Source organism: Emiliania huxleyi, assembly GCF_000372725.1.
Source record: "Emiliania huxleyi CCMP1516 unplaced genomic scaffold EMIHUscaffold_48, whole genome shotgun sequence".
NCBI lineage: Eukaryota > Haptophyta > Isochrysidales > Noelaerhabdaceae > Emiliania > Emiliania huxleyi.
In genome coordinates, this window is record NW_005198391.1 from 355,449 (window position 1) to 377,852 (window position 22,404).

General features: G+C 66.1%; 3 protein-coding genes across 3 annotated transcripts; 2 read left to right on the plus strand and 1 right to left on the minus strand.

Moving 5' to 3' along the window:
• Nucleotides 1–7,040: 7,040 nt before the first annotated feature.
• On the plus strand, nt 7,041–9,284 carry EMIHUDRAFT_211526 (hypothetical protein; the record flags this gene model as incomplete). Its single annotated transcript, XM_005767731.1, has 4 exons — nt 7,041–7,816; nt 8,075–8,273; nt 8,473–8,824; nt 9,085–9,284. 4 exons carry the CDS (start codon nt 7,041–7,043, stop codon nt 9,282–9,284), a joined length of 1,527 nt encoding a protein of 508 aa, XP_005767788.1.
• Nucleotides 9,285–17,761: 8,477 nt separating this feature from the next.
• GPX4 (glutathione peroxidase) lies at nt 17,762–19,081 on the plus strand. Its single transcript, XM_005767732.1, has 4 exons — nt 17,762–18,274; nt 18,359–18,394; nt 18,476–18,624; nt 18,699–19,081. Exons 1-4 carry the CDS (start codon nt 17,768–17,770, stop codon nt 18,865–18,867), a joined length of 861 nt encoding a protein of 286 aa, XP_005767789.1. The 5' UTR covers nt 17,762–17,767; the 3' UTR covers nt 18,868–19,081.
• Nucleotides 19,082–19,403: 322 nt separating this feature from the next.
• Nucleotides 19,404–20,142, minus strand: EMIHUDRAFT_211530 (hypothetical protein; the record flags this gene model as incomplete). The annotated part of the gene is made up of 2 exons (XM_005767733.1): nt 19,404–19,616; nt 19,855–20,142. The coding sequence occupies 2 exons, from the start codon at nt 20,140–20,142 to the stop codon at nt 19,404–19,406; spliced, it is 501 nt and encodes a 166-aa protein (XP_005767790.1).
• Nucleotides 20,143–22,404: the final 2,262 nt, after the last annotated feature.

Sequence of the window (22,404 nt, forward strand, 5' to 3'; positions counted from 1 at the left end):
GGCGAGGCGCGCCCGCCGGTCACTGGAGAGAAACCGCCGCCTGCTGTGCAGCAGCGTCGAGTACTCCCTGGCGCCGTTGGTGCCGTAAGTCTGAACTAGTGTGGGACCTGCGGCGGTACCCGCCTCTGCTGTTCGGGCAGTGAGAGACGCAGGATCTGCACGCGAAGTGGGCTCCACTCCGCATTTGCATTTTGGTTTTGGGTGTCGGAGATCATCCATCGCAAGCATTGCTAAACATCTCTCTCTCGCAAGCACTCATCAGTCAGTCACGTCAGTCAAACCCCGCGCCGAGCCGGTCTCGGCGGGAGACCTCGGAGCAGCATGCGATGCTGCGGGCGTGCGCGATGGCTCCGTTGGCTCCGTGCCTAAGGCAGATAGATTAGGGTGTGAGCTGCGGCAGCCAGTCGGAGGCCGCGATGGATGGCCCAGGGCCGGCGGCGGTGAAGGCGTCCGTCGATGAAGGGATGTCGTCGAGGGAGCCATCGTCCTCCGCGGCTGGTGCACCAGTCCAGTTGTCGGAGTTCGAGATCGCAGTCGCCCGTTGACGAACTCACGGAATGTGAGCGACTTGGTGCACGCTGGGTCGAGCATCATGGCTCGCACCTCATCCTGAGCGCAAGGAACTCGCCCAGGGACCAGCTGTTGGCGTCGCCGTTTTGATCGAGCTGCATCCACTGCATGGTTTCGTAGTCAAGCGTAAACGCCCAGGAGTTGGTGCCTGGGTGACTTGCTGGTGAGAGCGCCTTCCAGGCGGGTAGTCGTGCCCCTCACCTAAGGTCAGACGGCGGCGTCAGAAGGGGGGGGCGGGGGGGGAGGGGGGGGCGAAGCGTGAACATGGAGGCAAGCAGGTGGTCGCTGCACCTGGCCAAAGCCGGCGACCTCGAAGTTGTCGTAGCTTGTGCGGATATCGCTGAGCGTGAGAGGGACCGGATCGGCAGCAGCATGGGCGGCCGCGTCAGCGGCCGGAGAGGCCGGAGAGCCATCCGACGGAGGCCGGTCGTGCATCGGCGCGTCAGCCGCAGGGGCCGGGGGGGCGGCGGCATCCATCGCTGCGGGTCGCTGCGGGCCGACGATTGTGGACTGATCGATCGTCGGCGGGCGGATTTCGGCTGGGACGTTCTACGTTAAAAGAGCGTCGGCGCCGACACGAGAGACTTATAAGGGTAGAAGACAGAAGAAACGTGCTCAATCCTGCCTCATCGCGAACCGTCCGACTGTAGCGACTAGCACACCTCTGTCAAGAGTCCCCAGAAACCGAGGAATCACACAGGAAAACACAGTCCTGTGTGATGCACGCCCTGCGAGCGGGGCGGGGTGCGCACTGTGCCTCTGTGTACTGTGTTCGTGCGTCGCCCATCTCTCCGGGAGATGTCTGCTCTATTTATTTATTCATCGCAAAGCAAACCCTTATAACAGTCCACCTTCGTACGTTCGTAAGAGCCACATACACTGAGAGAGAACACCCAACACCCCTCTCCCCTTACTTACAACAAAACTTTAAGGGGCCTGAGAAATGGAGGGCTGCGTAAGGGCGTGATGATCCCGGAAACTTGCGCGAGAACGTGGCTGGCGACGCTCTCCGCCCCAAAAAGATGCGTGATGAAGCCCGCCCGGCCGGCTTTTGGCCGCCTGGGCGCTCGTCGGCGCCAGGCTACTTCGTTTACGACAATTCGCGCCTGTACGGCTTTAGCAAATCGGGATGGCCGCCGGCCGCCTACTTGAGGAAGCAGACGCCTCGGCTACTGCCCATCTCAAACGAGGTTCGCACTCTGTCGCTCGACCTGGGAAACCACACCGGCCCCGAAAGCGTTCAGGAGGGCTTTCTCAAAGAGAGCTCCAGTCTTCCCGCAAAGCTTTTCAACCCGAGCATTGTCGCGGCACCGCCCAACCTCTGCCCTCGCTGCGCCTTCGTCGCCGCGGTGCGGGCAGACGTGCTCCACCAATGCGATCGCTTGAGTCCGATCTTTCGCAAATGGCCTAATCGCATGAGCGTGACTGCATTCTTCAAGCACAGGTCAGCTTCCACCACTCACGCTGCACCGGCTGTCGCCCCACCCACCATCCACAGACGTACATCTATCTGCGCACGATTTCGAAGCTGATATTGCTTATTGGGCCACCCTCGTGCCCGTAGCGCGCTATTGGTGCTCGACGAGCGGCTGCAGGTGCTCGCGTGGACCTGGTTCATCTCTCACCCAGACAGGCAGATTTCGACGCCGTCGTGCGCCGGCTCGCAGCAGACGAGCGGGGCGGCCGTGCTCCCAACGGTTGACTGGAACGAGGTCCGGAGGCGCGAGAAGGTTCCACCCGGCATGTCAGGAGGCGCTCAGCCTCCGTGGCGCCAGCCGATCATCGACATGCGCCTGCTCAACGTCGACGGCCGCCTCTTTTGCACATACATCTGCATGTCCTGCAAGTTTTCGCTCAGCAAGCTGCACCTCACGCGCACTCTGACCGCGGACGGTGGCATCTCCGAGCTACGGGCGTGGTCGGGGTGGCGGAGCTCCCTGATATCGCCGTGGCTGCAGGGCCGAAATCAAGCCCTCTTCGTCCGCCCGTCCCGCGTCGAAGCCGGCTCCGACATCCTAATCTCGCCTTGGATTGGCGTGGCGGGCTTCATCGGCAAGCCAATCTTTGTCAACCGTTCAGTCGGCTGCTACGGGGGACGCTTCTGCCAGCCCCAGATGCGCAACAGGCGGTATAGTATGCAGTACGATTGCGGCCCATCCCCGCTCAACAGCACGATCGACCTCGAGGAAGTTGCGCACTACCTTCACGTTGACAAGGATGGGAGGAGGTTCCGCTCGCTCAACTCGTTTTCCCACGTCTTGCCGCTGGGCAACGCCCTGCCGGGCAATCTGAGTGCCGCCGATTTCGGAGGGGCCATGCGGAGGGGCGAGCTCGAGCACGCCGGCGAGCTCAGCGAGCTCTTTGCCGGAGGGATGCGGCTCTCCTCGACGGCCAACCTGGTGCGCATTCCACGCGCGACTCACCGCATGGGGGCGGATGGCAGCGAGGCGACCTGCGCGGTGTATCTCGGCGTCGGGCACTTGCACCGCGGCGCAGGGAAGATGTGCAATGGTAGAGCAGACTGCAAGCAGCGCAAGCGGCCGAGAGAGCCGACCAACGGCCGCGGCAGGCGGCTTCTGACTCGGCCTCCTTTGGCGGGCCCGAGCGGACAGCCTGGGGCCGGCAAGCGACCCAGAGAGCCGACCAGCCGAGGCAGACGGCTCCGGCACGTGGACCTTGGCAGACCCGTGAACCTCACCAGACCCGTGAACCGGCTGCGGGCGGTGCGGGCTGTGCGAGAGGGCAAGCGCCTGGGCTCCGGCAGCGAGCACGAAAAGACGAACTTCCAATTCGGCTACCAGTACACGCACTTCTTCTACGCAGTCTCGGCGGCGGCGCCACACCGGCTGCTGGCAGCCTCGTCCGAGTTTTGCGTGCCGAGCGTTCAGGACCCAGAGGAGTGCGAGAGCGTGCAGTTCATCACGGGCCTCCAGCTAGTCACGGCAGGTCGCCACTCGAGCGGCTTGCGGCCGCTGCAGTCTGATACCGTCGAGATGCGGCAACCGCGCCGCGAATGCGCCATCACCGAGGGACGCTCTCAGGCCTGGCTGAGGCGATACCGATGCGGAGGCAACAGCACCTTCGGCGCGCGACACGAGCAGCTCTTGCTGACGTTCGGCGTCAACGATTGCGAGGCCAAGACGGCAACGATGCCGCTCGAGCGAGTCTGGAGCATGCTGCAGCCGCTGCAGCGAGTCGAGGAGATGCGAAAGGCCCAACCAGTGAGATGGAGACGTCAAGGTGGGTCGTGCTTCGTGTAGCTGTGTAGCCTACTGTGTAGCGGTGTAGGCTGTAGAGCCGTATGGGGTGTGTAAGAGTCTCAAATAGAGTCATTTCTCTACCACACACCGCCGAGCCCCGAATTGTGTTTTTGTGCCCGGTGTGTTATATCATGCGGTGTTCCCCGCTCTACCGTGTACCGACCGCCGGCCGTCGCGACGCGTGTAGGAGAGTAAAGCCGAGGCGGGTACCGTACGTATAAACATTAAAGCCGCGTAGTTGTAACCCCCGTAGCGCGTAGGGTGTAGGCCGCGTTTCGACGGCTCTAAGGGTTAAGCCTTAGGGACTAGGCCCGCCACAAGCACAACCCCACCAACCAGCGCTACCAGGGGGGTTAGCGAGATTGAGCACCAGCACCACTCCAGCATCTCGGTCTCGACTACGTGTGGACGCAACGTGAAGGCGGCGGAGCGCTCGTACATCGAGCGCACCGCGCCGACCGAAGAAGGAGCTCACTGATGAGCAGCTTGCGGCAAAGGCCGCGGCACGCAAGGCCAAGAAGAATTTTACACGTGCCAAGAAGAACCGGCAGAAGGAGCGCCGGGCGAAGGACGGAAGGAGGCTGGCGAGCGCGCCGCGAACGAGGCCGAGCGCGCGCAGGCCAGCGCCCGCGCGCGCAGCTGCGCGAGAACATCGAGTACGTGAGATGGCCGGGCTGCGGTCTGCAGCTGCGCAGGCGCGCAGTTAGGCCGGGTCTAAAATAGGGGTCGAATACTCGCTGCCCCCGGAGAGGGACGACGGGTATCGACGCGGCCCCAGCCAGCAAGGTGTACGCCACAGTTCCCCAGGGGACCGTGGCGACGACGGTCGCCCCGGACTGGCTCGCGAACGAGCTGGCCGGGCGCGGCAAGATTGATACGGCATGCCGCGACCGCATGGTCATGCGCCTGATGACGGCCGCCGGCGCCTCGGCGCCGGCCGCCGTGTTCAGGTTCACGGCTGGCGAGGCGATGCAGACCGAGGACGACGACGAGGACGCCGACCGCTCCGAGGATTATTCCGACGACGGGAGGGTGTCCGACTGCTGGCCTCACCCAATATCTTACCCCTTCTGCCCCCCCCTTCCTGCGACCCCCCAGGCTAGATGGAGTAGTCTGACAGATAAGCCGGATGAAGATTCTGCCCCACACAGCCCCTTACCCCTTCACCCTCGCCTCGCTGCTTGGTGTTTCTGAACACGTAGTCGTCCACGCTGTGGGGGTTGTGTGCGGGTTGTGTCTGGGAGAGGGAGGGAGCGAGGGAGTGGGGTGCAGGTTGCTCACCCACGGCACCGGGCCCCGGTGCTTGCACTTTGAATGCCGTGGGGCTCCTGCCCGTGTCCGGGCGTGGAGATGCGAGGGTGGCCCCCCCTTGCCCCACCACTTTGTGTGTGTGGAGACGTTTACCTTACCTTACCTCAGCACAACCCCACACCAACCAGCGCTACCCGTACCCCCCGCTCTACCAGGGGGGTTATAGCGAGTCCGAGGGGGAGGTTGAGCACCAAGCACGACCACTCCAGCCTCTCGGTCTCGACTACGTGTGGACGCGTGCGGCATCCCCCCAGAGCATGTGTGTTGTTTCTGTGCTCCTTTGTAGTACATTAACACTCACACACCTGGGAGCTCTCCACGCTCCACACCGCCCGGCTTACTTGAAGCGTTCCTCTTGCCTACGCTTCTCGCGGCGCTCGCGGCGCTCGACGCGGTACTCCTCGATTAGCGCGGGCATCTCCTTCATCTTCTGCTCAATCTGAGCCTGCCGCGCTGGCCGGCTCCGGTCCCGCTTATGCCCCTTGAAGCGCGGCGGCTCGACCATGACTGTCGGCTCGAGCAGGATCTCTCCCGCGCGGATGGCCGCTTTGACCTTGAGCGCCTGGGAGAGACGGGGAGGAGGGAGCTTGGGCGCGCGCGGTGCGAGACGCTCTGCTCGCGCGGCGGCGATCGCGCCTGTTTTCGGCGCGAGGGCGTGCGCGTGACGACAGTCTCCCCGTCGCTCGTCTCTACGGCCGTTGGCCGGCCGTGCCGCTCCCCGGGCTGCTTCTCCGCCCACTGGCTGACCGCCGCGCTCTTCCAGAGCGCGAGTCCCGCCGCGGGCCCCGCCGCAGAGGCGAGCGACGGCCCTGCGCGCAGCCAGGTGGCCGCAGCGCGTCGGGCGAGCATCGCGACAAGACCAGAAAGGCGTTTTCGAAAATCGCAAACCCTTTCAGCAGTCCTCCTCCGGGAATGCAGGAGCCTTCGCCAGGTCGTGTGAAGAGCACTGATGCCGCAGTGAGTGAGTGGTCCCGGGCCCTGCGGGGAACTAAGTCGGCGCAAGTTAGTCTGTGAGCTGGACGAGGGCTAGTGGTGCGCCGTGGCGGATCAAGTGGTGAAGTGCTCCCCCGGGAGTCGTGGTCGGAGGCCGGGACACTACGCGCACTAACTTAGTGTGCGGAAGTGAGTGCCTCCGGCCGGCCGCGAGGGGAGTGGTCCGGCGGGCCACTCGTAGTGCCCTTCGCCGGCGGACGGAGGCGGGCTCGGCTACTACGCGCACTAACTTAGTGTGCGGAAGTGAGTGCCTCCGGCCGGCCGGGGGGGAGTGGTCCAGCGGGCCGCTCGCAGTGCCCTTCGCCGGCGGACGGAGAGGTGGGCTCGGCTACCACGCGCACTAAGTTAGTGCGCGTAGTGAGTGGGCCGCCGGCGAGCGGGCTAGTGGGTGAGTGCCTCCTGCCACCCCGCGCACTAAGATAGTGCGCGTAGTGAGTGGGCCGCCGGCGAGCGGGCTAGTGGGTGAGTGCCTCCTGCCACCCCGCGCACTAAGATAGTGCGCGTAGTGGGTGGGCCGCCTTCTAGTGGTCGGCGAGGCCGTGGCCAGTGCCCCAGCCCTGCGGCGCCGCCTAGTGAGTGAGTGCTCACCGACCCTCCCCACACTAAGTCGGCATCGGTGCTGTGTTTTTTAGTTGGCGAAGGCTCCTGGGGAATGTACGTAAGAGTACGTAAGAGCTACATAAACACTGAAAAGAAGAAAATTGTTCTTCGCGCCCCCTACTCAACCGCAGGCTGTGTCGACAAATGTCCCTGCTCGCCCGCCGCGGCGCGTCTGAGAAGCGCAAGCGTGACGCCTCTCCCGCCCGGGCCGCGGCGCCGACCGCCACGCCCTCCGCGCCCGCCGCCGCCACCGCCGCCGACCTCTGGGTTGAGAAGCACGCGCCGCGCTCGAGCGCCGACCTCGCGATGCACAAGAAGAAGGTGGAGGAGCTGCGGCAGTGGCTGGCGACGGCGGACGCGTCGCTGCAGCTCGGCCTGCCGCCCTCTCCGCGGATGCTCGTGCTGAGCGGCCCCCCCGGCTGCGCCAAGTCGACGGCGCTGCGCGTCCTCGCCGGCGAGGCGGGCTTTGAGATCTGCGAGTGGCTCGAGGGGCGCGCGCTGCGGTGGGTGTCGGAGGGCGAGCGGGCTGGCGCCGGTCCATCCGCGCACACCGGCTACGAGTCACGCCTCTCGCAGTTCGCCCACTTTCTGTCGTCCTCGCTCCGCACGCTCTCGCTCTCCATTGCGGCCGCCGGCCCGGCGCGAGGAGGCGGCTCCGAGAGCGGGGAGGGGGCGGGCGGGAGCGGCGCGTCGACGCCGACGGCCGCGGTCGGGCTGCGCCGCCGGCTCGTCCTCCTCGAGGAGCTGCCGGTCGGCAGCTCGAGCGGCGCGCGCACACAGGAGCTGCTCGAGCAGCAGCGGCGCATGCTGCGGAGCGCTCTCGAGACGGCGCGCTTCCCCGTGGCGCTCGTTCTCTGCTCGGACGCGTCGGTCTCGACCGCCAAGCAGCTGGAGACGCTCCTCGGCCCCGCCGCCGCCTGCCCGCAGCTCACCTGCCACGTCGCTTGCAACCCCGTCGCCGACACGCTGCTCACGCGTGCATTGCGCTCCGTCGCCGCGGCCGAAGGAGTCTCGCTCGCGGCGGAGCAGCTGACGGCGCTGGCGCGCGCCTCGAACGGCGACCTCCGCCACGCACTCAACCGGTCGCGCCCACCCCGGCGCCGTGCGGAGCGGGAGCGACCGGCCGCCACCGCCGCCCACCTTTCGGCGCTGTAGGTTGCAGCTGCTCGCGACGGGAGCAGAGCGCGCGCCGGCGCCGCGCGCGGGCAAGGGGGCAAAGGGAGCGAAGGGCGGCAAGGGTGGCAAGGCGAAGGGGGCGGCGCTCGTCCGGAGCGACGCCGCGGCCGCCCGGCCTACCTCTCCCCGACATGTCCATGACACGTCCATGACATGTCCTGCAGGCCCAGCGGCGGCGGCGCGGACCGCGACCGGTTCCGCGACTTGTTCCACACCGTCGGCAAGCTGCTGCACGCGCCCGCGCAGGCTGCAAAGGCGGCGGCGGCGGCCAAGGGGGCCGAGGCGGCAGGCGGGGCGGGCGACGCGGCTCGCTGGTGGGAGCAGGAGCAGGAGAATGCGCGCGCCGCTTGCGACAACAGCGCCGTCGGCGGCACGGCGGATGCGGCGGCGGCGGCGGCGGCCACATCCAAGGCAGTGCTGGGGGGCGCGCCTCCCGAGCGGCTGCTCGCCGAGTCCTCGCTAGACGAGGCGCCTCGCACGCGCCCGCCCGCCCGCCCCGGGGGTCGGCCCCCGCCCGCACGGCGCGTGACCGCTCCCTCGCGTCTTCCCCTCTGCCCTTCAGGCCCTCGCGCTCTCCTTTTTGCAGCAAAACTACCTGCCGCACTTTGGCGACATCGAGGACGCGGCGCTCGCCGCCGACGCGATGTCCGACGCCGCGCACCTCGTGGGATCGTGCCGCACACAGCCGTGGGTCTCGCCCGCGGTCATGCCTCTCGTCGCTTCGCTCTCCACTCGGGCTGTCACCACCCTCAACCGCGTCCCCGCCCCGTCGCGCTTCTCCCAGTGCACAAAGCCGGCACACTTTGGCGCCGAGAGGGACGCGGCTCGGCTGTCGGAGCGGCTCGCAACGTCCTTCGCACCTCTCGGCGAGGCGGGCCAGGAGGCGCCCCCGCCGCCTCCTCTCGCCACCCACGGTCGCCCGCTCCGCTTTTCATCCGGAGGCACTCCCGCCTTGCGCAGGCGGGCCCGCAGCTGCTGGACCCCGCTGGCATGCTGGGCGGTGCGCGGCCGCTTCGCGCCCCACACCCGGCCGCCACCCCACTTGCCGCATCTCCCCCCCCCCCCCCTCAGCCGCACCGCGCCCCCCCGCGCGTCTCTTGGCACGCAGGTGCTCAGCTCGCAGCGGAGTTGCTGCCCTTCCTGCCGCGCTTGCTGCCTGCTCGCGCCCCCACAGCTGGCCGCCACGGGCTCTCGCCGGAGCAGCGCGAGTGTGTCGTCCAGCTCACCAGCTTTGATGGGCGCGACGCGGGTGCCCACATGGCGCGGGCTCTGCCGCCAGTGCCGCTCGGCGGTATCTCCGACAGCATCGGCATGCAGGCGACGCAGCGGCTGGTGCCTCGGCCGCAACAACTTCTGGACGACATCGAGGAGTGAACTGTCGGTTGTGTGGACAATCTTTGGACTCATGCGACCTCTTCTCCCGCACAGGGCACCGTCGGTTGGGCTGTGTGGCCTCGTCACCCACGCCACAGGGCGAGAGGGGGGCGGGGGACTCGCAACCTAAAAAGAGATCTGGCAGTATTGTTACGGTCGAATGTTACGGTGCGTTGAGTTGGTGTGTGTGTTGCAACGCTTTGCGCGCCGTTTCGGCGTGTGCTTGCTGCTTGCAACAATTACTCTTCGTCTTCGTGCCGGATCTGAGTCCCTCCCCAACTCTCGAGGAATGCAACCTTGATGGTCCCCAGGCCAAGAGTGGCGCGCGCTCCTGCTGGCAACAGCAGTTGCAAGCGCTCGGGCGGCGTGCACTTGGAACAGCTGCCACGTTTGAGGCCGCCGGTCGCTGCGATGCGGACTGCCGCTGCTTGCTTGGCCCTGCTCTTCTGTGGCCCAGTGCTGGGGCATGACAACCCTTGTTCCGCAACCGTGAGACAAGACCCTCACCTGTTTTTTGCCCATGGGGGGCGCGCCGACTTCCGCGGGCGCAACGGGCGCTACTACAACTTTTTCTCGGCACCGGGCTTCTCGCTCAACGTCAAAATAGAGGAGGCGCTGTTCACCTTGCGCGAGGGGAGGCTGGTGGTGAACGGCACGTTCATCACAGAAGCTCATGTGATCGCACGCACCGGCCCCGGGCGACACCCCAAGCTTGCGACCGCATCCATCTGGGCATCTGAGCTGGGCGACGACAACTGGGGCTGGCAGGTGATCAACGGGACATGTGATCAACATGTCTTCAAGTTCGGCACGAACGGGTGGAAACATTGCCTGGGCCTCTCCATAGAGATGAGCTACTCCACCGCAGTCATCACCTTTGGAAATTGGACGGTCAGCGTTGGCGGCAACAAAGTGTACGATTGGGTCTCAGGCCCGAGGCACCGGCTCGACGTCAGCTTTAACGCAAAGGGCGACGCCGCCGCCCGGGATCTACCGCACGGCCTGATCGGGCAGTCGTTCTCGTCCACCGCGCCGCGCTACGGCGCGGTCGACTTTTATCCAGCAAACGGCCTCTTCACCACGGCCGCACAAGCTGAGGGTGCGATCGAGGGCGAGGCGGCGCTGTACGAGATGCCTCACGCGCACGCGACGGACTACGCCTTCTCGCGTTACGACGGGGAGAAACAGACGGAGCTCATCAGCAAGCTGCTGGTGGAGCGTGACGCTCATGTCGCGTACGAGCCGGAAGAGGAGACATCTCGGCGGCTGGCGGAATGGCCTGAATGCCCGCCCCCGCCCGGACCACCGTGCTCGCCAGCGCCAACGGTGTCGAAAAAGATTTATGCCATCGTGCACGGCACCACGGGAAGCACTTTCTGGACCGTGTGGGGCGAGGGAGCTACTAATGGTCTGCCGCCTGGAACCGACTTCACATACCTCCGCACCAGCTACGACATTGCTCAAACCGTGGCGTACATCAACCAAGCCTGCGCCGACGCCGACGGAATCATCCTGACATTGCCCTACACGGAGAGCGAAAGTGCCACGATCATCGGTGCGATCGACAGCTGCACGGCAACGCGCTCCAGCGTGAAGTTCTTCCTCGCCAACACGGACACCGCGTACGCCTTTGCCCTTTCAAACACCCTGTCGGACGGCTGGGACGGCTACGTTGGCAGCACCAACTATGACATCGGCAGGGTTTGCGGTGGCATCGTGCTAACTAATGACCTCACGACCGCCATGAGCTTGAAAGTCACCCCTGCTACCCCATCACAGACAGTGGTGGTCTATCTGAAGGCAGACGAGGCCTCCAACCAGGGCATTCTGCAGCGACAGACCGGCATCAGCGACATGCTGAGTGGCGGCATCACGTCTACCAGCACTGTGAGTGCAATCTCCTCCAGCGCTTATGTGATCGCCCTGGGAGTAGGGGCGGCAGATGATTTGACTACAGCCGGCGTGACTGTCAGTCTTCAGTGTGGCGACGACCAAAATCGAGGCTCCCTCCGGTACTTTGGGCAGGCCGTGTATCCCCAAGGGCTTTCAGCGACAGGACTGATGTACGCGACGGTGACGGGAACGGCCCCCACGTCGGGAGTTAGTTCGACGATCGACAGCGGCGAGCTCGCCACCACTGGACTATTGTCGCATCCCTATGCCGAGGCGAGTTGCCCCCTTGTGCTCACCATCGTTACGCACGCGGATGCCGGCTCTGATTTCTGGGCGCAGTGGGAGGAGGGAGCCCGCGCCGCAGCACAAGATTTCAGCGTCGTCTGGTACTCAAATGGATTAGTCTCGTCTGCGGTCGTATCCGCCATCGAATCATCGTGCCCCTCGACCGATGCAATGGTCGTGACGGTGCCTTTCGACGATACCACGCAGGACTACTCCGATGTGGACGCCGCCATCAAAGCGTGCCAGCAGAGCCGCCCCAGCCTGCCCATCGTGTCCGCAAACACGGACACATACCACAACCCGGAGTTGCTCGCCTATGTCGGTTCAGACAACTACGCCATAGGGACCAAGTGCGGTATCGCCCCTTTCGTTGACAGCATCGATCAGCTGCTGGGCATGTCAGCACCCACCCCAAACGCGCTGCTTCTCGCAAACGTGCGCACCCTCGTTTACCAACCGCCATCTGAGCTCCTAAACAGCGGGGTCACGAGTCGGTTCACTGGCATCCAAGCTGAAATGACTACCCAGGGAGCGGCATACGCGCCGGTGCTCTATACCAGTACAGCGGCGCTGCAAGCCGCCATACAAAGCGAGCCTCTTGCAAGCGTCCATCCGGGGTCCACCTTCGTTCAGTCGCTCACATACGGAGGCGTGCTCGAGCTCCAAGCCGTTGGTATAACCGTCGACTTCTCGTGTGGCGACACTCTTGGCAGCGGCCCCAAATATGGCCAGGATGCCTGGTCGCAAGGCGCAGTGGCCTCCTTGACCGCTGTCGTGGGAGCTCGCGCGGTATGGCAGGGTGCCATTGGCAACGGCGCCTCCAATTCGGATCCAAGGGTGGGCGAAGCAGCGACTGAAAAGTATGCTCAAATGCTTGCAGCTCTGAGCGACGGGCCACCACGGCCCTTGCCTTTGCCGCCACCCTTTGCCCCGCCCCCGGTGCCTCCGCCCTTCCCCCCACCTCCTCCCTCGCTGCCACTGCCTCAGCCGGAGCCCTCTCCGCCACCTCCACCTTCGCCGCACCCGCCGGAGCCGCCGCCGCCGCCGCCGCCGCCGCCGCCGCGGCCGGAACCCCCGGAGCCCTCACCACCCCCACCCTTTCCATCTCCACCGCCTCCACCGCCTCCACCGCCTCCACCCTCGCCTTCGCCGCCTCCGGTTCTGGAGCCCTCCCCGCCTCCACCACCCTCACCACGCACACCGGAGCCGTCGCCGCCGCCACCACTCGTATCCCCGCAGCCCGGGCCGCCTCCCCCTCCGGAGCCCTCTCCCCCGCCTCCCCCACTGCCAAACACACCAGAGCCATCACCACCCTCACCACTCATTCTGCCGCCTCCGCCGCCGCCGCCGCCTCTTCCAAGCCTTCCGGGTCCATCTCCACCACCGCCACCGTCGCCAACTGTGCCGGAGCCAGGACCGCCCGAGCCGTCGCCGCCACCCCCGCCCTCGCCGCATACACCAGAACCCTCGCCTCCCAGCCCCTCGCCACCACCACCCCCGCCCCCGCCCCCGCCGCCCTCGCCCTTGCCCCCGCCCCCGCCCCCGCCCTCGCCTCCGCCCCCGCCCCCACCATCGCCGTTCTCGCCCGCGCCTATCTCACCAGACCCGTCGCCACCCCCACCGCCGGCTCCGCTCTCACCCGATCCGTCGCCGCCGAGTCCGTCGCCGCCGCCGCCGCCGCCACCGAGTCCGCCACTCCCGAATCCACCGCCGCCGCCGCCACCCAGTCCGCCGCCACCAAATCCACCACCGCCGCCGCCGTCGTTACTGCCTGGGCCACCGCCGCCGCCGCCCTCGCCGCCCCCGTCAGCACCAGACCCGTCGCCACCCCCACCGCCGGCTCCGCTCTCACCCGATCCGTCGCCGCCGAGTCCGTCGCCGCCGCCGCCGCCGCCACCGAGTCCGCCACTCCCGAATCCACCGCCGCCGCCGCCACCCAGTCCGCCGCCACCAAATCCACCACCGCCGCCGCCGTCGTTACTGCCTGGGCCACCGCCGCCGCCGCCCTCGCCGCCCCCGTCAGCACCAGACCCTTCGCCGCCGCCGCCGCCCCTTCCGCTTTCACCAGATCCATCGCCACCGCCGGAGCCATCTCCGCCGCCGCCACCGACGCCCGACCCGCCGGAGCCGTCGCCACCTCCACCATCGCCGGGGCCACCGCCTCCGGATCCTTCCCCTCCGCCTCCGCCGTCGCCAGAGTCGCCGGAGCCGTCGCCGCCCCCGCCCTCCCCGACGCCCTCGCCTCCACCTGCCGACACGGACAGTGACGGTATCCCCGACGCTGTTGAGGGCACTGCCGGAAGATACCCGCCCGACTCTGACAGCGACGGCATCCACGACTACCTCGACCCGGACTCGGACGGCGACGGCATTCCCGACGGCGTGGAGGGAACCATTGACTCGGACAGCGACGGCATCCACGACTACCTCGACCCGGACTCGGACGGCGACGGCATTCCCGACGGCGTGGAGGGAACCATTGACTCGGACAGCGACGGCATCCACGACTACCTCGACCCGGACTCGGACGGCGACGGCACCCCCGACGCCGAGGAGGGACATCTCGACGCGGACAGCGACGGCGTACCCGACTACCTCGACCCGGACTCGGATAACGACGGCATTCCTGACGCTGAGGAGGGCACTTCCGATACGGACAGCGACGGCGTACCCGACTACCTCGACCCGGACTCGGACGGCGACGGCGTGCCCGACGCCGATGAAGGCACTTCTGACTATGACAGCGACGGCTTGCCCGACTACCTCGATCCTGACTCGGACGGCGACGGCGTCCCCAACGGCAGCGAGAGTAAAGGAGACTCCGATACCGACGGCGTACCTGACTACCTCGATCCGGACTCGGATGAGGATGGCCTGCCTGATGCGCAAGAAGCAGGTAGGGCTGGAGATCCGAACTATGTCACCATCAACCCAGGCGATAATATGGACGACACCCCCCCCTTCGATATCCACAGCAGATCGTATGGCGATAGGTAGAAGTGGAGCCCGCACGCCGCCACCTTCCATCGGTTTTCATACTCCAGTCTGCGGTCACGTCCGTCTCCGGGCGGGGCGCGGCGCGGGGGGGAGGCGACAGAGGAGCGAGCGGAGCGCATGGCTCGCACCTCGCAGCTCGGGCGTGGGTTGGGGTGTCCAGCAGTAGATGGAGATCGCGGGGTGGGGGGGGGTTCTACATGTAGAAAAGGGCTGTATATGAGATCAAAATTCAAAAAAAGTGCAAAAACACACATCATAATGATTGTGCGGGGGGCGCCGTGTTGCCAAGCCGTTAAGCGCCGTCCAGGTCACGCACGTCTCGGCGTCTCTCTCAGCTCTGACTCACCCGGCCACTGTGTTGACAGAGATCTCTCTCTCGCGTCTGACTGATTGTTCTATGTGCTGTCCCCGCCCTGCACGCACGGCATTCCCCAAACGCTCGGTCTGCATGATCAGATCACCGGAGTCGGCGACTCGCGTGATCGATATCGCGAGCGGGCGAGAAAGGTCGCCGGCAATCAGCCGCGGCCTCAGCCTAGCCGGCTCGGCACGGCGCGTCCGTGCGAGTCGGGCTCGGCGTCACGCAACTCGTTCAGGCGGATCCGTAGCCCCTGGGCGGAGGGCGGGCGGGGTCGCAAGCGGCTCCGGTGGCGCGAGGGGCGAGGGTTTGGTGGGCGAGGCTGCGCCTTGTTCTCGGCAGACTGCGCCGCCACCTGCTCCTTGAGCCGATCGAGTCGCTCCTGCATTAGCCCTAACCGCGTCGTCGCCTGCTCCCGGATGCGACGCTCGCTGGCCGCCTCGGCCTTGACCGAGTCGAACCACGCCTCCATCTCCTCGAGCCGCGCCGTCAGCCGCTGCAGCCGCTCGAGCGCCGCCGCCTGCGGGGGAGCGGCGCCGCTCGGGACCGCCGCAGTTTTCCGCCACCGCTGCAGGCCGCCCCGTACTGCAGGCCCTCCCGCAAGGCCCTCCCCGCACTACTCGCCCTCCCGCACCACACCTCCCGCACCGCACCTCCCTCCCGCACCGCACCTCCCTCCCGCACCGCACCGCCCTCCCGCACCGCACCTCCCGCACCGCACCTCCCTCCCGCACCACACCTCCCTCCCGCACCGCACCGCCCTCCCGCACCGCACCTCCCGCACCGCACCTCCCTCCCGCACCACACCTCCCTCCCGCACCACACCTCCCGCACCGCACCTCCCTCCCGCACCACACCTCCCTCCCGCACCACACCTCCCGCACCGCACCTCCCTCCCGCACCACACCTCCCGCACCGCACTACACCTCCCGCACTACTCGCACCTCCTCGAGCCTCTCGCCCGGAAGCGAGGCGTCGCCGACGCCAGTCACGGTGGTGGCGCGCGAGTCGACCGAGATCTCGCTCGGCGGCCGCGAGGGAGAGGTGCACGAGAGCGACGCGACCGACTCCGTCTCACGCGCAGAGTCGTTGAAGGCCTTGTACGCCGCCTGCCGCTGCGACAGCTGCAGCCGGCCGACAGAGCCTCTCTGCAGCGCGCCGCGCTCGAGCTGGCCGTCGAAGTCGACCTCGTCCATGCCGACGTCCACCTCGATCGACCCGGCCAGCAGCGCCTGCGCTCCGGAGCGGGGCGGAGGCGGGACAGGCGTGGAGGCGACGCCGTGGGGATGGCGCGCGCGGCGGCCCGGCCGGCGCCTTGTGCTTGGCGTGGCGCACGAGGGAGTTGCCGTACTCGGTGGTGTAGTTGTGGAGCGGCTGCAGCTCTCCCAGCGAGTGGATCATCTTGAGCTTGCGCTCCGTCCGGTCCATGAGCAGGAGCCCCTCTGAGAGAGGCTGCGACAGCGTGAGGTAGTCGTGCGTGATGACGTGCGCCGCGTTGATCTTGAGCGCGTGCTTGAGCTGCTGCTTGTGGGACGGCGGTCTGCGCCGACCGCCGCGCCCCGCTGCCGTGCTGCTGACTCGCGACCCTGCCTGCGGTCCGGCTGCCGAGGACGTGCCCGCCGCCGCCGCCTGGCATGCGCCGCTGCCGCCTCCTGCCGCTGCCGCCGGCCCGGCGGAGCTCGACTGCGCGGCGGGCTGCTGACCCGTGATGTCAAACTTGGCCATCAGTCGCTCGAGCGGGTCCATGCAGCGGCGCGCAACCGGTCGTGTGCGCGTCCGCAGGTAAACGGGAGACTTCGAAATAAAAAGAATTTTCTTCCGCTTTTTCCGCTCTCTCCGCTACCCAAGCCGGATTTTTATATAGCAGCTCCTCTCTACCCAGAGCTGTCTTTCTCGCCCGAGGCTCGCCGTGGCCCCACACGGCAGCCTCTGCTCGCGTTTTCGAGCCAGGACCTTCGTCCGGGCCCATGGCCGGCACGCCATCGTCGATTCCGCGCGCTCGGCTCCACCGGCTTGCTGTGCGGACGGCTTCTTGTCGCTCTCGTCGAGAGCGTTTTGGCGGCCCGGCGGGTGGGAGAATCTGTGTCGTCTGATGTGTCACTGTGTACGTCACATCGGTCTTGATAACAAGCACGGTCGATCCGTCGAAGCGATATACTCGTCACGTCACGCTGGACGGCTTGCACGGAGCTCTGTGCCGGCACACACAGGAAGAGCCGTCCGGCAAGAAGAGCTCGATAGGGAGCGAGAACCGTCAAAGGTGCTCACGCAGGTTTCGGACGTCCGTCCTGGTGCGGTCAGTTCCCCCCAGGTTTGACCGCGCAGGTCTCAAAACTCGTCGAGCACTCGTAGCCTTTCTGCGACTCTCTGCGTGCTGCCGGCTCGGGAAGAGCAGATTTTGCAAGATATCTCAACGAGATCCAACATCTGCGCGGTCATTTTTGGAGTGATCTTACCGCGTCATGACGGAGTCTTGATACCTCTCGGAGCACCTTTGACGGTTCTCGCTCCCTATCGAGCTCTTCTTGCCGTACGGCTCTTCCTGTGTGTGCCGGCACAGAGTTTCGTGCAAGCCGTCCAGCGTGACGTGACGAGTATATCGCTTCGACGGATCGACCGTGCTTGTTATCAAGACCGATGTGACGTACACAGTGACACATCAGACGACACAGATTCTCCCACCCGCCGGGCCGCCAAAACGCTCTCGACGAGAGCGACATGAAGCCGTCCGCACAGCTACTCGGACATTACCGATCATGACGAGCGGCGAAGGAGTGCTCCGCTGGGTCACGCCACGGGGGCCCGCCGCCTCAGATGCGACTTTCGGATGCGGTAGGGCTTGCGCGAGCGTCTGTTCAGTCTACGCTAGACTGAACTGGGCGCGGGCCCTGCTATATAAAATTGAGCTTGGGTAGTTAGAGCCGGAAAAGAAACCGTCCGGCGGCCCGCGATGGCGGTGAGGTGCGGCTGCCTTCTAGTCCCTCTCCTCCTCGCCTCCGACGCGAGCGGCGTCCGCATCGCTCCCCGGCGCGCCGTCGTGCGCGACGCCGCGGCCGTGGCCGCCGGAGTCGCACTGCTAGGCCGACAGTGGCCCGCGTCGGCGGACGAGGGAGAGGGCGAGCTCGCTGCGGCGCCGGCCGCGGCCTCGGTGGCGGAGGCCGTGTCCGAGCCAGACGCTGCGCCTCCGCCTGCTCCCGCGCCGCCGCCGACGCCCAGCTTTGACGTGCCGTTCCGCGGCGAGCCCACGCCCATCAAGCCGTTCCTTGGCCGCGCGAGCATCGTCGTCAACGTGAAGTTTGACGACCCGGCGACGCTCGACCAGCTGCCGGGGCTGCAGGCGCTGTACGCGCGGTACAACGCCGAGGGGCTGCACGTCCTCGCCTTCCCGACCGACCAGGGCTGGTTCGAGGCGGACGACTCCAACACGCTCCGCCTCAAGTTCAAGTCGGTGTACGACGTGCGGCACCCGTCGACACTCCACACGCCACGCTCACGAAAACACAGGCGTCCGACCCCGCTCGTCGCCCACCCCACGCCGCAGTTTGGCCAGTACCCGGCGGCCGTCGTCTTTGACAAGGCGCGCGCACTGCGCTGCCGCCCTCCGCCGCGGCATAGCCCGCTCCCTGCCGCACCGGTTCTGTCCGGCTGCACCTCGCAGGCAGACTTGCTCGGCGGGAACGCGCTGCCCTTCTACAGCTGGCTCACGCGCAGCATGTCCAACCCATGGGGCGTGCAGCGCCTCGTCTTCGACTACGAGAAGTTCCTTCTCGCCCCCGACGGCACGCCGCTGCGACGCTACCCGCGAAAGTGCGCTCGTGGCCTCCGCTCCGCCGCCCTCTCCGCGCCGCGCCGAGGAGGCCGTCCACCGCCCTCGCCGGCAGGTATCCGCCGCAGAATATGGAGGCCGATATCGAGGCTGTGCTCGCGGGCCGGCCGCTGCCGCCGCCGAGCCCGGCGCTCGCAAAGGCGTGGGAGGACGCCAAGCGCGAAGCGGTCAAGAGCGAGTACGCATTCAAGCCAGGTTACAACTACGTCGCGGGCCGAGGCTGAGCCCGGCAGCTAGAGCAGACGCTGGGAGCGCAGATCGGGCACTGGGCCCCGCAGGCGCAGCGCGCCGCACCGGGGCCTGGGGCCGCTCGGTCGTTGGGCGGTGGGTCGAGAGCACACCCACAGACCCGAGGCCGAGCCACCCCCCGCGCCTCACGCCCCTCAGAGCCCGCAGCAGCAGCGCCACCGTTTTTTTTACTTTACAGCCGCATCACACAATAGTTTTTAATGTAGTGGAGGTGGGTGCAACCCCCCAAAAACCGTACAACCCGAACGGCGCGCGCGACGGTCTCGCGAGCGGGAGAGCAGCGGAGAGCGGTGGAGGCGGAAGCTGCGAAGGACGCCGACTCGGACTCGGGCTGAAGTAACAGTAGCAGATACTATCTAGGAGAGCCGTGCATGGGCCGCGCAGCCCTCCCCCACGGCGTGGCGTTGCAGCGACGCGCAACTATCCAGCGCGTAGCAGCCAGAGACCGCAGAGAAGCAAGAGCACGCGCAGAGCAGACATGCGCAGCACAGCAAGATATAGCGATGGTTGCTCAATCGGCCTTCGGCTTCACCAAACCCATTGCGGCGAAGAGATCGCGGTAGCCACACGGCTGGCCGTAAGGCGTCTCGAGCAGGATGGAAGGCAGGTCGTCGAACGCAAGGAAAAAGACGACGCTGCCGCCGGCGACGCCCCACCGCACCGCCGGGGGCGTGTACAGCTTGGCCATGTGCATGAGATTCGGAGGCAGCATGCGAGGCAGCATCTGCGGGGTGGGACAGTAGCGCGTATGGAGGGGTGAGGTGGGCAAAACGCTGCGGCTGCAGAGCAAAGCGGCAGAGAGTGGAGCGCAGCGCTCTGCGCCGCGCGGTGGTGCGCAGCCGCTGCTCCAGGCGGGCGGGCGGTGGAAGCGGCGTGGCGACGCGCGGATACAGCCGCGTGCGTGATTGGGCAGGGGCAAGGCGGCGTGCGATATGGCCAGCGCGCCTAGCTAGCTGGTGCACAAGCAAAAGAAGAATTCTGGTCCCCAGCAAAGGGAGGTGCTTCTTTAGCAGGCGGTGGAGACTGTCGGCTGCGAGGACGGTCGCATTTGCGTGAGGCGAGGCGAGCATTGCTGCGCGTTGCATGCGCCATGCCTCGCGCCAGCGCGTGCGGGAGCTCCCTGGCTGAGCGTTGAGTCCAGGCGAGTTGCGCTTGCCACTATCGCTACGCCGAGCCGAGCTGACGCGCCGAGGCGCCGGCCAGTCGCAGCCGTGAGGCATGCCATAGCAGCAGAGGCACCTCCTACCCATTGGGCGGGCAGACAGAAGGCCAGGGCAGCACTGGCAAGTGCAACGCGCCTCATGTCGGAGAGCCACCGTGCCTCGTTCGCCGCTTATGATGTAGAGTTTGTTGTAGAGATTTCACGTTGTAGAGCGCCTCTACATCGCTCTACAACGGAGGCGCATCGTCACGCGCCGGATGTAGAGCTCTACAGCTCTACAGCGCTCCAGAGCGCTCTACATCTCTACAGCTCTACAGCGCTCTACACTCTAGAGTCGCGTCACACGCTTGCCAATGTGCTCACTGCCATCGTGGACTCCGACCACTGCCTCCCCTATGCCGTCGCCGATTGGCTGCGCGCTGCCCTGGTCGGTGCGTGGTGCTTTGCGCGCGCGAGCGTAGGCGACACCGGCCTCGACTGCGGTGGGAAACGATCCGATGAATGCCCTTGTTGGGTTGCCCAGACGCGCCTCGAATTGATTTGTCTGCTTCCCAGCACGGCGGGACACGCCCGTGTAGCCGGTCGCGTTCGTCGACGACAGATGCAGGTCGAGGCCCTGGGCACGGCGCACCAGCATCGCCATTGATGCGTTGTGCAGCGCGCGGTCGGGATACAACAAGACAACTCGGAAGTTCCCCTCGAAGACTGAAGCTCGACTCTACTCGAATAGGAATGTACAGAACGGCGGAACTCACAACTCATCAGAACCTCACAGCCCTCGCCTCGAATCTGAACCATCCATCCACTCGGTTCAGGCCCGGGCAAGACGTGCCGCAGGGCCGTCCAGCGTGGCTGGGAGGGTCCCAGAAGCGGTCCGAGCCGGGCGCCGATAGATTCAGGGACATGCCGGCCCCAGGCGAGTCGCCGATGGCACTCACGCTCAACGTCCGCAAAGAGCGCCAAGTTCTTTGAGGTGCAGCACGCGTTCCAGCAGCAAGGCGCAATCTACAAGCTCTTTCAAGGTGGCATGATGGAGCTCTGCTGTTCGGGATGCCTCGCGCTGCAGGCACGGACACCCCTGCCCCTGACGCTCCCCTCGTGCACGTGCGCATTGTGCTCTGAATGCTGCTCATGGCGTGCCTCCGTACCTCGCAGGGGCTCGAGCGCAGGCGCAAAACAAGTACCAGAGCAGTGAAAACCCCGCTCACGAGCAGGGATTCCGCGGGTACACCATTATGAACGGAGCGGGGTACGGTCAACCTCAGTCCTTTTGCGCACGTGGGAAGGCTGGCGCAATGCATGCACTCTGAACTCATGGCGCTCAGGGAAAGGACAGGACTCTCACAATCTGCCACCCTCACAACCTGATCGAGCCGGCTGGCCGGAGATGGTGGTCATCACTTAGATGCCTGGAAATGCCGTCCAGGACGGTGCAGGCCGCGCTGCTCGCGCGGCTCCACAAACACCACCACGTCTGTGCCTGAGCTGAAGAGCGCTGCGCTCACAGTGCGCACCAGGCACTTAGAGTTTTGGCGTGCTCGAGACTCGAGAGCTCGACACTGCTCTAGGAGTACAGGACAACTGCAATGATTGTGCTGAAAGTGATAAGAGTGCCGACATGTGTGCCGAGAGAGAAGGCAAGCAAACGAGAATGTGATGGGGGGTCAGTCGGGAGCGTCGCCACATGTGAAGGTTGAGGTTTTCAGCAAAATTATAACGTCATACATGCGTAAGGGCTGCCTCACACGTCCAAGACGCCAGCCAGTCCGCTGTCCCCATCCGAGCAAGCTGTCGGGCATTTGCGCCGTGCGAGAAGCTGCCATTGGAAAGAGGAGAGAGGGATTGCGGAGGATGTGCTGGTTATGCGTAGTGTAGTTGACGACCGATGCTTCTTCTCCTCGATCCACCGCCGCACGGCACCTTCAGCAGCTGCTTCTTCCCACGGGTCGTGCCAGATCTCATCTTCCGTCAGCGCGCGCATTGTGCCGCCCGCTGCAAGCCACCCGCATGCGTCCGGTGTGAGTGAGTCTCGCAGACTCGCATGCCGAGTGTCCTGAGCAGTGCAGGTCTCTCCTCCTCCGGGCCGTCAGCGTCGCGGCCATTCCCGGTCCCGCGGCCGGCACTGAGGGCCGATTGCGGCCGGATGGTAGTTACGAGAACGGAGTGCTGATGAGTTGTGAGAGCTGCGTTGGTTCTGCGCCGCGAGGGCACTCTGGGACGCAAGCAGAGTAGAGTCGACAGTCGAGATATCGGAGAAGCGATAATGCAAGCGCTTCCTCCTAGTCACCAGCTGCACGTGACGACGAGAATCGCTCCGCACTTGTGGCGCTTTGGCGCGCAGGCGAGCTCT

Excerpts from the sequence above, each read along its gene's own strand:
- GPX4 (XM_005767732.1), top strand. The coding sequence starts at position 17,768 with ATGGCGGTGAGGTGCGGCTGCCTTCTAGTCCCTCTCCTCCTCGCCTCC. Across the intron at positions 18,395-18,475 it reads CGGCCGTCGTCTTTGACAAG|GCAGACTTGCTCGGCGGGAA; the intron begins GCGCGCGCACTG and ends TGCACCTCGCAG. Across the intron at positions 18,625-18,698 it reads CTGCGACGCTACCCGCGAAA|GTATCCGCCGCAGAATATGG; the intron begins GTGCGCTCGTGG and ends CCTCGCCGGCAG.